At 41.2% G+C, this 16115-nt stretch overlaps 1 protein-coding gene across 2 annotated transcripts in view; it reads right to left on the reverse strand.

Moving 5' to 3' along the window:
* Positions 1 to 10896: 10896 nt before the first annotated feature.
* Positions 10897 to 16115, reverse strand: part of prkd2 (protein kinase D2) — a 65743-nt gene continuing 60524 nt past the window's right edge. For both annotated transcript variants that reach the window (XM_057838563.1, XM_057838562.1), the window contains one exon: positions 10897 to 15346. In XM_057838563.1, coding sequence (XP_057694546.1) covers positions 15122 to 15346 — 225 coding nt within the window. In that variant the 3' untranslated portion in view covers positions 10897 to 15121. The remainder of the gene's footprint in view (positions 15347 to 16115) is intronic.

Below are 16115 nucleotides of genomic sequence, written 5' to 3' on the forward strand. Positions count from 1 at the left end.
TTCTACCAAAAAGTTCCATTTTGGTTTCATCTAACCATAACACTTTCTCCCAGTTCTCTTCTGGATCATCCAGATGCTCTCTAGCGAACCGCAGACGGGCCTGGACGTGTACTGGCTTCAGCAGGGGGACACGTCTGGCAAGCAGGATTTTAGTCCCTGGCGGCGCATTGTGTTACTGATAGTAGCCTTTGTTACTGTGGTCCCAGCTCTCTGTAGGTCATTCACTAGGTCCCCCCCGTGTGGTTCTGCGATTTTTGCTCACCGTTCTTATCATTTTGACACCACGGGGTGAGATCTTGCATGGAGCCCCAGATCGAAGGAGATTATCAGTGGTCCTGTATGTCTTCCATTTTGTAATAATAGCTCCCACAGTTGATTTCTTTACACCAAGTGTTTTACCTATTGCAGATTCAGTCTTCCCAGGCTGGTGCAGGTCTACAATTTTGTCTCTGGTGTTCTTCGACAGCTCTTTGTACTTGGCTATAGTGGAGTTTGGAGTGTGACTGACTGAGGTAGTGGACAGGTGTCTGTTATACCGATAATGAGTTAAAACAGGTGCCGTTAATACAGCTTTATTTGCGTTAGTTTTTCTCAATTGCTTTAGTACCTTTTTCAGATCAGAATTGAAATTCTCAAAACTATTTATTCAATCTGCCCAACATCGTATCACTAGTGCACATCAAAAAAGCAGTTTCTCATTTCTTTGAGCAAGTTGTAGATGTTTTAGTGCATCCATGCAAATGATTTTGTACAATTCTCTGTTTCCTACATTATCAAGTGAATCTGTCACGATGGTCAAAATGGATGATCTTGGGTCTCTATTGAATAGTCTCACCACATTTAGTCATTACCTTATGGCATAAGTCTTTACATGCAAAATGCATAAACATGTCAGAATATGTCATATGTGTGCTAATTTCGAAGCTTTTACGGAACTTATTTTAACCTGCAAAAATTTGTACTTACTTTTGCTGTTATTTTTCCAATTTCTTCCCCCTTGATAAATAAAATTATCCTTTAGAAACCACATTTTATATTATCTTGGATTGTCTGATATTAGATTAAATGAAACCTTTGTGTGTGATATACAAAAAAAGACACAAAAAAATCAAGAATTGGGCAACTACTTTTTCACTGCACTGTATTTACTAGAAGAAAATGCTCAATGAATAACATCCTAAACTGAATAAATCATTCTTTTTGATTGCTTATTGGAGACAAAAAGACACGTACAACTTAGAAAATGCAAAAGAGTGGCTGCTTACTTATTAGTATGGATTCACATGAGCTCCTTATGAGGAGATGTGCTGCTCATTGCTTAAAGACAAAGGCAGTGGCCAATGATTGAGATATAAAAAGTTGAGCTGAAAGCTGTTGGAAAATTGCGGCCTCCTCCGTGTATGGCAGCTTTTCCTTCTCAAGAGCAGGCTCAAGAGTGCTCATCACAACAAGGAAAACAATCTACGATCTTCACCTCCACCTATGATGGTGTTAGAGTAATTCAGCTTTTGTAAATGCACCCATGCATTTCCTGTCAATTAGAATGAATACAATATTTCAAGAGGGCACTAAAACTGCTATTCTCAGCTGTTAAAAACATAATTTTGTTTACATAGCTAGAAATTGCATGAATTCTAAAACAACAGATGACGTCACCCTTTGAAAATGATCCAGGAGCTCATTGAATATGGGTAGATGTTAAGATACGATATGATACTGGTATCTGCCAATAGAGAAATAGTATTTTTGCTACCATGCTAATCAATAATCACAGACACGTCTGCTTCAATGTTTTTAGTACATAAGAAAGATATTAAAACTAATGATGAACCGATACCAGTATCGGCGGAGGGGCCGATCTGGCACTAAAATGGTGGTATCGGTATCGCGGGTACCAACAAATAGGGCACCGATACAATTTACCGGTCCAGTATTATAACACTTGACCGCAGCCTTATTTCTCCTGACGCTTACTAAACTGTTGTTGTGTGATCACACGTGATCACTTTGCATGCTAAGCAGCTATCGCTATTGGCCAGCTCCAGACCAATGAGAGCGGGCCAATAGTCGCTCTTAACCAATGCCGGGGCAGCTTTTTCAAATGGAGGTAAACAAACTAGGAGAAGAAAGTGTCGGCGGTCTGGAAACATTCCGCCACCCCATCGAGTACAATGGCTGCATGCAAGATTTGTGGCCTGAAAGTTTCGAGAGGTGAAGTTAAATCAACCAGTTTCAATACCTCGTACCTGATAAAACATTTGAAGACACTTTTCAACCGATGTCTGGAGCAGCCAAGTCTCACAACTTTCCCAGCTTCGCTTGTCAGCCCTCTGGAAAGCGTCAAACTTCATGTGAATGAATTCAAGGGATCACACACCGGCCAAACTACTGCAGGAGCAATAGAGAGCGTGCTGGTCAACTGGTCAAAGGTACTTTACTTTTCTTGTCTTTTACTGAAAGAAATGCCACAGTAAAATGAGACCTGTTTCAAAAGTGGTGTAGAAGTAAGCTAAGCGGCTAAATTGAATATGAGTGTGTGTGAGAGAGAGAGAGAGAGAGAGAGAGAGAGAGAGAGAGAGAGAGAGAGAGAGAGAGAGAGAGAGAGAGAGAGAGAGAGAGAGAGAGAGAGAGAGAGAGAGAGAGAGAGAGAGAGAGAGACAGACACATGCGCTGCTATAAAGATGGAGTAATGTTGCTGCTGGTGCCCAGAGAGGGAGACTGAGAGACCGGGTGCTGCAGTCAATTATTATTACTTCATGCAAGTTTTCAATTTAATGAAAGTTGCACAGTGTGGCCTTTGAGAGCCAAAACTCAGGGTTTAAAAAGTTTATTCAGAGTTTATTATTAATGTATTTTTACTTTCTTACTGTTGGGCTAGTATAATCCGTGTTTTAATTTCACGAATTTAGCACTACTTTGGCCTTCGAGAGCCGAAGGTTTATTCAATTATCGTCACCCATACAAGGTCTGCAACAAAAAGTTCTTCTGGATTCACTTTGTATTAGTCTTTTTCCTGTGTCACAAAGGTAAGCAGCAGCCTGACAAAGCCATGATAGCAATGATTTTACATCCAAGTATGTAGCTCTTCATACACATGCAGTGGATATATAAATATATAGGAGTTGTATCGGTATCTGCTGATACTGCACAGCCAGGTATCGGTATCAGGGCCAAAAATGGTATCGGTGCAACACTAATTAAAACCATATTGTAACCAACATTAAAAGACAGCTTTGTGAAACACTAAATGCTGCCAACAAATATGAGAAAAAATGATTGTGTGCGCAGATGAAATGAGCCCCAATATGCAAGAAATGAGTGAGCATGTGATAAGAATATGCCAGTATGCTGACAGTTGAAGAACCACGTCAGACCTTTGGCATATGATAACTAATCGAAATGATGTTCCAAGCTGACATCCAGAGCCGGGTAGAGCAGCCAAAAATTTTACTCAAGTAAGAGTAGCGTTACTTTAAAATAATAATACTCAAGTAAAAGTATAAGTAGTCATCCAAAATGTACTCAAAAACAAGTAAAAAAGGTCTTGGTGAAAAGAATAAAGTAATGAGTAACAATGTGAGTAACTTTTTCCATTTTTGTTTGCTTTTTTTTTTTTCTCTCAGCACAAAGTTATCTATATAAACTTGTCCTAACGGTACTGTAGAATAACCAATTACATAACCATATTAGGCCAAAGAAATACAAAAAAAAAACTTTAAATAAGGTGAGAGAAAAAAATGACAGAAATGAAGCATTATTTGTCCAATGAGAATGAGTGCCCTCTAGTGGAGAAAATAGTTCGTAGTTTGAATAGTGAATAGTTCCTTCATTGTTCCTATTATGAAATTAAAAATATCATATTCCGGTTTTCCGTGGTCAATCGGTGCCAAATAAAAACTAGGAGAGAAGTTAAAATCTGCGCTTCCGAGTCATAATGAAGGCGGAGACGCCACCTGAATGAACAGGCTGGCGTGATCATAGAACGGCAAGCTTGTGATTGATTGGTATAATGGAGTCATATGATTATTGTTGTGATGCCTCATTGGTGAAATTGGTGGAGCCACTCTTGGCATCATTGGCAAAAACAAAATTAATATGTAGAATAAAGAGGAAAAATGTAACAACTCTTGTGCAGCCCAAAGTAGCGGAGTAAGAGTAGCGATTTTTTTCTTGACAAATCTACTCAAGTAAAACTAAGTCAGCCAGTTGTACTCAACTCCTGGCTGACAACGACAGAAGACAATCAGCATTGCCCTGAGGACACACAAACTCTTTTCCCCAGTGCAAGACCCAGCCACCCTTTGGACGACGCCCCGCTTCCTAGCCCTCTTCACAAAACTGAACAATTTTTCCAGACCTCGTCACTTCTCTGGATGCCAAGGGGTATGCTGCTAGAATTGACCCTGGGCCTAGTTTCTCCCTCTGTCTGCTGTTCTTTTGCTGTCGTTTTGTTTGCTCTCTCCTTGTCATTTTTTACTGTTCTTGACTTGGAATAAATTGTCAACATTGTGGAAAGTCGTTATAGCTTTTCTTCAGATGATCAAAGTTAGTGCTCTTGGCGTCAGAGAGGGGTTACAGCAACATGAACGCGCAACATTTTGGCTGAGAGGTCAATTGCTAACACCGTACATGAGGGGTTATAAATAAAAGTGCCTGTGACACGATAGAAAAAAATCTTTAATATCATTAATATGTAAATTAAAATCATATTTTGAGACGATTCGACTATATACAACAATTTGGCAAAGCGCGGATGACGAGAAATGAGTCTTTAAATCTGCCGTTCAGCCCTGCCTGTCATTATAGCGCTCTAGCGCCTCCAGCTGGGAGATGACGTCAGCAGAGTAACGATTTCAGCTGGTTTAGAATTCAGCATATTGAGGGGGAAGATTCAGAACGAGGAAAATGCGACAGAAAGCAGCAAAATGTCATCATTGTTTTTAAACTCTCTACTCCAATATTTCTACAGGATATTCTTCTTATCTAAGTACTTTTCCCTGTAAACCTCCCGAATGGTATTTTATGCCACCGGAGTTAGTCCGGCTTTTGTCATTTCTCTGCTTCGGAGACAGAGGAAAAGCGTAAACAAAACAGCTAGGCGACATGCTAACCTGAACTGAGCGGCTTTTTTTCCAAGTCTTCACAGTCGTAACACACAACTACCCCGACTCATGTCACACACGGCAGCGGGGTTAATTGTCTTTACCAATTGGCTAGCCCCCGGCGGCAGGCATGCAGTGTCTGAAGCTGGGACGCAGAAGGGAATGATCGCCAAAAAAAGCGCATTTTCTGTGGACAAATTGGCCGACGTCGGAGCGTGTGGCAGCCCGAGCCCAAGCCGAGTATAGAGGCACGCGAAGAGGACCGAGGGGGCTGGACGTCTGGACACAATCAAGAACCAGAGACGAGAGCAAGAGGCTCCTCGAGCCCAAGCCAAGGATAGTGGTCTCTCGGCGGGCATGCGAAGAGGACCGAGGGGGCTGGAAGTCTGGACACAATCGAGAACCGGAGACGAGAGTGGGGGGCTCCCCGACCCCAAGCCGAGGATAGTGGTCTCTCGGCGGGCATGCGAAGAGGTCCGAGGGGGGTGGATGTCTGGACACAATCGAGATCCAGAGGCAAGATCCCTGGGCCCAAGCTGAGGCACGCCTTTATCTGCCGGCGACCATGGTGTGCGACAGGCCGCCGGTCGTCGGCCGAGTGGCCTTCTCGGTGGTCAGGGAGCATTGTCGCCCATAAAATGCAAGCCACCTCCTTATTAAAACGTTTGCCATGATCCAAGTATTTGACATAACATAAAACGCCTACTCCCTTCGTCATCCGTCCAAATTGTCGGACTTGTTTTGCCCATCTTCATCATCTTTTGGAAATCCAAAAAGCCTCACACCAGTCTCCCTAGCAACAAATGCCTGCAGCACATTGGGCTGGGATGACACAAAAATAAACGAATTAACCCGCAAAATAAGCTGAATCTGCAGTCCTTCTGCATACGATAGTCATGGCTGTATTTTGAGATTTTTAGTCCCCTGACGTCACATTCGACTTCTTCCTCGATCCGAAACAGTGGCCAGAAGTCCCTCATTTTCGAAACGCGGGATTAAAAAAACTGAATAAATATATAGATCGATCGCTTCCACACACAACCAAGCGGTCCGTTTCATTCAGGAGGCATACAGGCATGCAAACTGGTTAAGGGTGAAAAAGGTGACAAAGTAACATAAACACACAGCAGCGCGGAAAAGTGCATTTCATAGTGCAACCAGAGACATCTTGAATTAAACACAGTACATAATAACATATACAAGTCTAAATCTCTCTTCCTGATATCAGAACATATAAGACGCATTAAGTAGCAAATTATACAAAATCTAAATTATAAAATATACAGTATGTCCCATTTGCATTAAGCAGAGAACAGCTGTACAGCATAAAATATGAATTTACAGGTACATTATAAGTTCCATTCACTTAACTATTATGTGTTAGAAAGATAGATAGATAGATAGAATTTAAAAAATTTAAAAGCATTAACTGTAGTGATCGTAACTATATTTACATTCAACCAAAGCAATTTGTCCCATGGTCCTTAACTTTGATTGATAGGGCATCATACTGGATAAACAAAAGTACACCTTTTGGCTGGGGGGGTTACTTTCAAATGCGACCTGTAGCGGAGCTCTCCGGTTTGATAAACTCTCGATGGCTAAACAAATGAAACGACCTCCCCAACAAGGCAAAACTCGTCCCTTTCTGTAATTATCGGAGAGTATAGAGGGGCCTTAAATAACTGCTGACTATTGAGAACTTTACTAACAAAGCCCTGAACATGACTTGTATGGAAGGCACTAGTTCATCACTCTAGTTACCTCATTGCTCATGATTAATTATTTTTTTTATCGTTAACAAGCGCTTTACAAAAGGTATGGTGGCCGAGAGGTGTCAGGCGAAATGCAAAGCACGAACCCCAATTGCAAATGCTTTGCAAAAGAAAAAAAGCACGAATGCAAACTGCCACAACACAATCCCCAATTCCTAAAGCGCGATCGCAAATTGGCAAAAGCACGAACCCCAATTGCCCCAACACGACAGCAAATGGCTTGCAGTACGACCGCAAAAGGCTCGCAAGACAATTGCAAAGACGATGACCCAGAAGTTAAAAAAATAATAAATAAGACGACACTTTGCTATATGTGCTTTGAAACCATCTTTACGGGCCTCCATAAAGTTGCCCCCCCATCAGGCGCAAATTGTATAAAAATGATTTTAATTGTTTGTGCTGCAACAGTTTTGTAAATACAGTATTATGCTTTTATTGAGATATTAATTTCCAGTGGGGACGTCACTCGTAGCTTTTTCTTAGCTTAGCTCCCGCAGCTAATGGAGCGTACCAACTCTCTCAATAACAGAGGGGTGTCCTAACAACTAGCACGAACAGAGCACAAAAAAATTTGGGTGCATTTTGCGGTAAATTGGGGGGCTTGAGATATTAATTTCTAGTGATGACGTCCCAAAGCCCCTCATTTACTGCAAAATGGTTCCTAATTGGTGCCATTCGTTTGTGCTAGTTGTTAGGACACTTCTGTTATTGAGAGAGTTGGTACGCTTCATTAACATAACTTAACAGAGGGGACTACAGTTTTGAAGTTAACGGTTTCACTCGCTCGTTGACATGCCCCAAACCCCCCCCCCCCCCTTTTTTTTTTTTTTCTCCTCGGATCTACGTGATTCAGAAGAATGACGCATTTTGATTTCAAAACGGCTAAATTTTGCCGAAAGGTGGCAAGTTTGCATGCCTGGGCATAAAATACCGCATGTAATATGAAATGAACATGCATTTTTGTGTCACAGGCACTTTCAAGACACTGTAAAGAAAATACAGAATGTTTAGTCATTTTGGCAAATTACAGTGGATTAAAAAGCATGCCCTACCTGAAAGGCAAGAAAACATGGCAAGAATCTAAAATAGAGCTCTAAAATGATTAAAACTATAACTTACCTTTAACTTGCAGGATTATGTAGGCATGTCCACTGAAACAGACCTTCAGCTGTCAACCAAGTCCATGCATTGGCCTCATCAACTACTTTTGAGCAATGTTCAGATCACAGGAGGAAACTTGTTTGTGCGATGAAAATTTTTTACATGACTGCTTTTTTCAGCACTTATCTTCAAAAACAATTTGAAAATGACTACAGAGTGTTGTTGGGTAGAGGTTCAGCATAAAACCTGCTGCACACTGTGCAAAAAAATTACTGTGAGTCACACCCCCACATTGAGTTGATTGACTACCAACGCAGTGCAACATTAAGCTGCAAAGCTCAAGAATTACAACATGACATGCCTTTACACAACTGGAAATGCTGGGGAATATGCCAGAGAATACCAGAGAGATGAGAGGAACGGGATCGAGTTCATGGTCAGAGGAGCCATTCCGAACTGCTATTAATCAAGATTGAAAAGATTGGATAAGCTAGTCCTTCTCCTTTGTGAAATACTTGATGTTGCCAAGCCTCAACAGCTAAATTGTGTTTGTGACCCCTGCTGTTTAGACTTTTAAGCACCACATGTAGTTTTTGTGTGTGTGTACTATATCAATTTTAATAAACTATTTTTTTAATAAATATGAGTTAAAGGAACAGGTTGCGACACACAGAGAGCATTTACTGAGGATTTTTGAAAGGCTCTCCCTCTCCTTTTCAATGATTGAGAGTGATTTTCTTTCTATGCCGCATTGCTCGGTGCGCAGCACGTCTAAGGGATGGATAATCTTGAGCGTTACGTTCAGATTCTAATAGGTTCAGGTTGTAGTTGTTATGGTTAAATCCCTCTAAATGTTATGTTGAAAGTTGCATTGAGTTCATTTTGCCTGAACTTGTATATTCGTCAAACTTTTATCCCAAGCAATAGTAGATGGTTTATTTATTGGAAATTGTTTATTGTCATCATCATCGGTATCGTTGACAGTTACAAGATAGTATTGTGATAAGATTAACCTGAAGAAACCCGAAGAAAAGACAAGGGCTGACGGGAGAAGCCTGGGCTAATTAAATCCCGTCAAAGGACGCACATCATTGCATGATAGAGTAGGTATTTCACATTGTGGTACCAGTACAGTATTTTTTTTTTTTTTAAACACATGAATTACTTTCCCAACAGTCATTGATTAGACATATAGGCTGGCACATCCCGCATTGATAGCGTCGCCGATGCTGCGAGCAAGCTCCATTGCTTCTCTACGGTGTCGCATCACTTTCGTCAAGAAACCACACGGGGGACCTAGTGAATGACCGACAGAGAGCTGGGACCACAGTAACAAAGGCTAATATTAGTAACACAATGCGCCGCGAGGGACTCAAATCCTGCACTGCCAGACGTGTCCCCCTGCTGAAGAAAGTACACGTCCAGGCCCGTCTGCGGTTCGCTAGAGCAGGGGTTTTCAACCCAGTCCTCAAGGCACACTGTGGGTCCTGGTTTTTGTTCCAGCCGATCCAGCAGAGACAGTTGAACCAATGAGGCTTCTGCTAAAACAAGCCACACCTGACTGCAATCAACTGATTGCACTTGTAAAACACCAGATTGGGGAAAAAGTGTTGTCATCTTGTTTGGTAAGAATGAAATCCTGCACCCACAGTGTGCCTTAGTGGAATAGGTTGGGAACCCCTGCGCTAGAGAGCATTTGGATGATCCAGAAGAGGACTGAAAGAATGTGTTATGGTCAGATGAAACCAAAATAGAACTTTTTGGTAGGAACACAGGTTCTCTTGTTTGGAGGAGAAAGAATACTGAATTGCATCCGAAGAACACCATACCCACTGTGAAGTATGGGGGTGGAAACATCATGCTTTGGGGCGGTTTTTCTGCAAAGGGACCAGGACGACTGATCTGTGTAAAGGAAAGAATGAATAGGGCCATGTATCGAGATTTTGAGTGAAAATCTCCTTCCATCAGCATGGGCATTGAAGATGAGACGTGGCTGGGTCTTTCAGCATGACAGTGATCCCAAACACACAGCCAGGGCAACAAAGGAGTGGCTTCGTAAGAAGTATTTCAAGGTCCTGGAGTGGCCAAGCCAGTCTCCAGATCTCAACCTCAAGGAAAAACCTGTGGAGGGAGTTCAAAGCCCGTGTTGCCCAATGACAGCCCCAAAACATCACTGCTCTAGAGGAGATCTGCATGGAGGAATGGGCCAAAATACCAGCAAGAGTGTGTGAAAAGCTTGTGAAGAGTTACAGAAAACGTTTGGCCTCCGTTATTTGCCAACAAAGGGTACATAACAAAGTATTGAGATGAACTTTTGATATTGACCAAATACTTATTTTCCACCATTATTTTCAAATAAATTGTTAAAAAAAAAAAAAACGTGATTTTTCAGTTTTCTCCCTCACTCTCCTCAGTTTAGGTTTAGGATGTGTTTCGAGCTAGGCTGCGTTCCATCTTGCGTGTTTGGAAAAACATAGATTTATTTCTTATCTTGGCAAGAGAGAATATGCAATGTTGCTTTAGCCTTATAAAGGTCTGTGCTGAGAAAATATCCCAAACTAAATGTAACTCGTCGCATTAGCATAGTATTCGTTTCAGCATCAACTTTAGCGTGGCGAGCATTCTCTTAAATGCTCGAACAATTTTACATACAGTTCGTGGCTTCTAAGTGGGTTTAATTGAAAATAATATACTGTTTTTCACGCTGAGTGTATTATCGTCACGAAGTTGGCGCTGTCTTTGTAGACGCTAAAATATGAGCTCGTCTGTCTATGTTCATTCGAAACTGTTGGAGACCTTTATTTTTAAGACTAAAACTCGAATTTTAAGGACAAAAACATTTTGAGTGACTAAAACTAGACTAATTTTTATGAGATTTTGTCGACTAAGACTACATGAAGACAAACACATTTTACTAAAATATGACTAAGACAAGTAAGTATTTTCGTCCTGAATACTATTATGAAAATTAAAAGGGTTGCTAAAAACAACACTGTTGCGGAGCAACAGTAAAATCGTTCTGATTTTGAGGCCGGAATCAAAAGTTTGCGTTCTTGCAGTCACCATGTAAAGGCGAGGCCATTCCGCAACCCATTTGTTGCGTCTTGGTGTCACAATGTAAACGGCCCCGGTTTGTCCTCTCTGCGCGCTCAGTAATCATTTTTCAAGTTTATGCAGCCCCAAAATCACCAAAAGATCCCTCAGGGCTTCACGGACACACAATTGGCATTAAAATTTGAATTTTATACATCTACAATTTAGAGAACTAAACTTAATATTTTTTGTTTTGTTTTGATAAGTCCATACATAATAACAAGGTTTGTTTGCACATAACAAGCGTTCACTGGGCTGAAAGGATTTTCAGATCGAAACTACTTGATAATAAACCGCTGTCTGCTGATATCTGATGACTAAAAGGAAAAAGACAAAGAGCCAACTCAGCTGTCAAAACAGTATTATTAAGGTGACTGTGACGCTTTTAACATGTTGTTATGTTGCAGTACTTTTGCCTTGGTGGCAGGTTGCGCTAGTGTTTGTTTATTTGCATCTTATCTTGCATTTTATATAAAGCGATACATAAAAAAGACAGAACAAGAGTCAATATTCTTCATGGTTTGTATTGTGCTACAGTCTAAGCATCACCATCATTGTCCAAGTATGTAGATAAAATGGACACTACATAGACTTCAGGGTACACATGCTTATAATAAAAACAACACTGTTTTACACTAATTCTACCACATTGTTCTACGCAAAAACATGAAACCTATTGACAAGGCAGATAATCAATAATAATGCTACAACACATACACAACAAAAGATTTATTACAAAGAAGAGGGCACATTTTTGTGCCATGTAAGTCATTGATGGCAACAGCCATCCAGTTCATGGCGATGGATGTCCCATGAATGAATTGCAGCAAAACACTGCCAGCCCCTCTAAGTTTAAACGGATCGCTGTCAATGGAAGTGAATGAGTAAAATGGGCAGAAATGAGAAAACTAAATCCTAACATTTTCATGGCAGGAACATTAAGATGTATGATTAGGACATGTGTTAATTACAGGAAGACGTGCTGTCGCCTAATCAATACTTCCAGCTGGACAGGACCATTATGGGCAGACCACAGCAGCGCAAATGTTGAGTCATTTGAAAGCATAATAATAAAGAAACTACTATTTTTATCATTAAGTGGGGCTAAGATTCAGGTAGTTATATTACAAAATAAATCCAACTGATTGCTTTTATGGATTATTATGGATCAATCTGATGGGAACATTATTCTTTTGTACACTACTGTGAGTCAATATCACCATTAAGAGCCCTTTTCATTGAACTTCAACCTACTAAGTAGATGCTATGCTATAAGAAATGCATTTTGGTCATACTCACACACTTTGATAAATTAACTTGAAACTGACAATGTACATGAAAACAGCAAAATGTGTGAGCTTGCTGAAATTTTCGGCATATTTTAAAATAGGGATGTCCCGATCAGGTACACGTGATCGAAAATAGGGCCAATTGCACCATTTTTTAGAGGATCGGCATCAGGCGAAAAGGATCGGGATTTTGATTAAAAAAAATATATTTATGTTTTTCTGCTTCATGCTCGTACAGCCTCTCACCCTCCCTCTGCTGCATTTTTTTTGGTCACCAGTGCAGCTGGCCATTGGCACTTAAAGTTAATGATGATGGACAGGTTTGTTGCTCTGATCTAGCGAGAGAAAGCTCAGTAGCTCTACGATTAAAGGCACAAATGTGTTAATCATCGTTTAGTCAATGTTCTTGTAGAGAGGCTGCTCTCGGCAGCATGAGTGAATTTGCGTGATCTTAAGGCCGAGTTATGCTCCCACGTCAGACCTGCGCCGTCAAAGACGACCCGATTTACGACCCTGCGCCGTAGCCTCTCCTGCTCCTTCTCAATTTTCCGACTTCGCGTCAACGCGTGTGACGTAGTGGAAATGGACTGTGATTGGTTCGCTCAGACTGTTGTTTGCGGTTCAGCGCGAAATCACCGCCATTATCGAACATAATTTTTCTACACACGCAAAAATTGACCGAGCCGACGAGAGTATCAACGAAGAGCAAGTACGACAACTTCTACAATGTCTCGTCAAGACATTATGAAGATTGCCAAATGGCAAGAAATTCGTGGAAGGAGATTGCTGATAATACGGAGCTGGAGGTCAGCCAGCGATTGAACAAAATGGAAGAACCACCGAGACAAGTATGTGTGTGTTCGGAATCGAATGGCCACACGAAGCGGTGACCCAGTCGGCCAAAAAATGCCAGCTTTTTATCATTTTGGTTGGTGCACTTCATCATTTATTGTGTACATATGTTTGCTGTGAGTCGGTGACTTATTTAAATGTCACACCTCAAGTATATAAAGAACAAAGCACAGGTTTGTTGTCAAAGAGTTGTTTTGATGTTAAATTTTAAACAACAGACAGTTCACACACGATACATCATCACTGATTGAGAGTGCCTCGGTGCTTTTATGACAACGTTAACATCAAGGCTTCCAACGCAGTTTGGGAAGTTCCATAGATGCCAGAAATCTGCTATGGCTTCCCACTGGCTGGTTGTAGGACACCGTAAACAAATCGGGTTGGAGGGCTTTGCAGACCTCGGAAAAAAACGCTGAATGCAGTGCTCGACGGCAGTTTGAAGCTAGCCGCCACAGATTGCTGGTTTCCACCCGAGGCTAGAACTCTATGCGGCATCAAAAGTCGGACAGACCGCCCTGAAATGTTCTGCGCCTCAACATTTGTATGATCAACATTTATTCAATGTTGATGAACTGAAGATCCACATTCAAGCGTTCCATCTTGTATTGTTTATTTATTTTTTTCCCGTTAAACTAGACAAGAAGAAGTCAACAAGCATGCCCCAATACCGTACAAATATAACGCCGCACACCTCTAGTAACTTGGCGGTGAATTACACAGCAACGCGTTCCCTCACTGCAGAACTATCGAATGCTCATTGACGCCGTAGTCACTTCGCCGTCACCGCAATGCAGAAGCATAACTCAGGCTTTACTCAATGAAGAATAAAGACAAGCATTTTTCTACATTATTCCTGCTTAAAGGTCATTCACGTTATGAAGGCGGCACGGTGAGACAGTGGTGGCACGTCCACCTCACAGTTCTAGGATTGTAGATTCAATCCTGGCTCCACCTCCCAAAAAAACATAAATGGTATGCTGATTGAACACTCCAAATTGTCCGTAGGTGTGATTGTGTCCGTGAATGGTTGTGTGCCTACATTTGGCCGGCGACTGGCTAGCAACCTGTTCAGGGTGTAACCCGCTTTCTGCATTGAGTTAGCTGTGATAGGCTCCAGCACCTCTGCAACCCTTGTGAGGATAAGTGGTTCAGAAGATGAATGGATGTTATGAAGAGTGATTTAAAGTATGGCGTTAAAGGTGATACAATGAAAAATGTGGGTGCGCCTACGTTTTGTGCTGGGGCACCTTGAGAAAAAAGTGCAACCAATGCAAAAAGTAAGTGTTGAACCTTGGAAATCTATATATCGCAATGTCAGTTTTTTCCAATATCGTTCAGGCTTAATTTACATGATCATTTTAAGAGCTAAAAAGTAAAGTAATTCAGAAATGGCATTGCCAAAAGATACAAAAATATATACGTTTTATAGTCCGCAACACTCCAGGAAAAAGCGGAAGAAGTACTGTAAAAAGTAAAGTACTGTAACATGTTTGGAACTTTTGTTCAAATAAAAACAAAAACTTTTTTCCTTCCCGGTATCGGATCGGGACTCTGTATCGGCAGATTCTCAAAACGAAACGGGACATCCTTAGTTTAAAAGCATTTTGAAAGGACAAACTTCAGTTAGCGACTGAATGTGTATTGTAAATGTTTGGCCACTCATAATTGTATTATTTTCTTTATAGTTTACTTTTACTTCTGGATTTATTCTGTCAGTTATCTGCAAATACTCCCGGTACTTGATGAAACATTTTCAACATTTCAAAAAGCAATTAGAGGAGAAAACTATTTGAATTAGACTGCCTGGATGAAATTACGCCTTGACAAACAAAGTGCTGTCATACAGCTGATAATGGTGATGACTGTGTAAACACTGTTAACAGAACAACTTCTAAAGCCCGGCGGACCTTCAGAGGATGCTGACGCGCTCTGTGAGGCCTTGCACGTCTGTGTCGTCCCTTCCCTCTTCGTCATCTGAGGCGGGTGACGGCAACGGGGGTACGAGGTGAGCGGGATATGTCAGAGTGTACTGGTGGGCGAAAGACTGCCAGCGGCTGTCGTCGCTTTCGTGGGTGATGTAACGCTCCCCCAACTTGGTCTCCAGCTCTCGCAGGTCCAGCCATGTCTGATAGTCCTGAGGGGTGTTGGAAAGTTGAAAATGGCTTTTTGAGTGCATCATTAAGCAAGCACATTACAGGCCGTCTGGGTGAGGGTGTGTCAGGGAGAACTGAAATGACCCGAGACTCACCCAGTTGTTTTTCCCATTTATCAATACTTGATGCTCATCCAAGTCATCATCACTTTCATACTTTGTTTTTAATAGATGTGACACAGTACGGTTCACTCATGTTAAGTCACTAACTGTGTTAGACGTTCAATCCATTTTGACTGGGACGGCTGAGAAATAGATTGGTAAGTCTATCACCGTGAATAGGTATTTTTAGTGTAAATTTTCTTCTTTGGTTAAATACCAAAAACGTTCCGTGAATACTTTCAATATACTGGGCTAGCAGTGGAATGAGTTCACCAACCAAGACCAGTAGAGATACAGTACATAACATACATACCTCGTTTTTCGCGGTTAATGTGGAGTTGTGGACCAGAACCTGCCGCAATAAGTGAAAATCCAAAAACCACGAAGTAGCGCCCCCCACTCCTAAATTTTTATTATTTTTTTTTGTGTGTGTGTTAAATGTATTTATTCAGATTTAGCATTGGAAAGAGATACATATGAGACATGTTTAATTTTGAAAAAAAAAAAAAAATTAAAACAATTTAAAAAAAAAAAGTATATCTGGCGGAAAACACTCAGGTGACTTGAAATTCCGCTCTGAGACCCCCAATTTGGCCAACTTTCAAAATTGTCCGATATGCATGTGTGATACATCATTGGAAAGCTTAAA

This window comes from Corythoichthys intestinalis, chromosome 6, assembly GCF_030265065.1.
Source record: "Corythoichthys intestinalis isolate RoL2023-P3 chromosome 6, ASM3026506v1, whole genome shotgun sequence".
Classification (NCBI taxonomy): Eukaryota; Metazoa; Chordata; class Actinopteri; order Syngnathiformes; family Syngnathidae; genus Corythoichthys; species Corythoichthys intestinalis.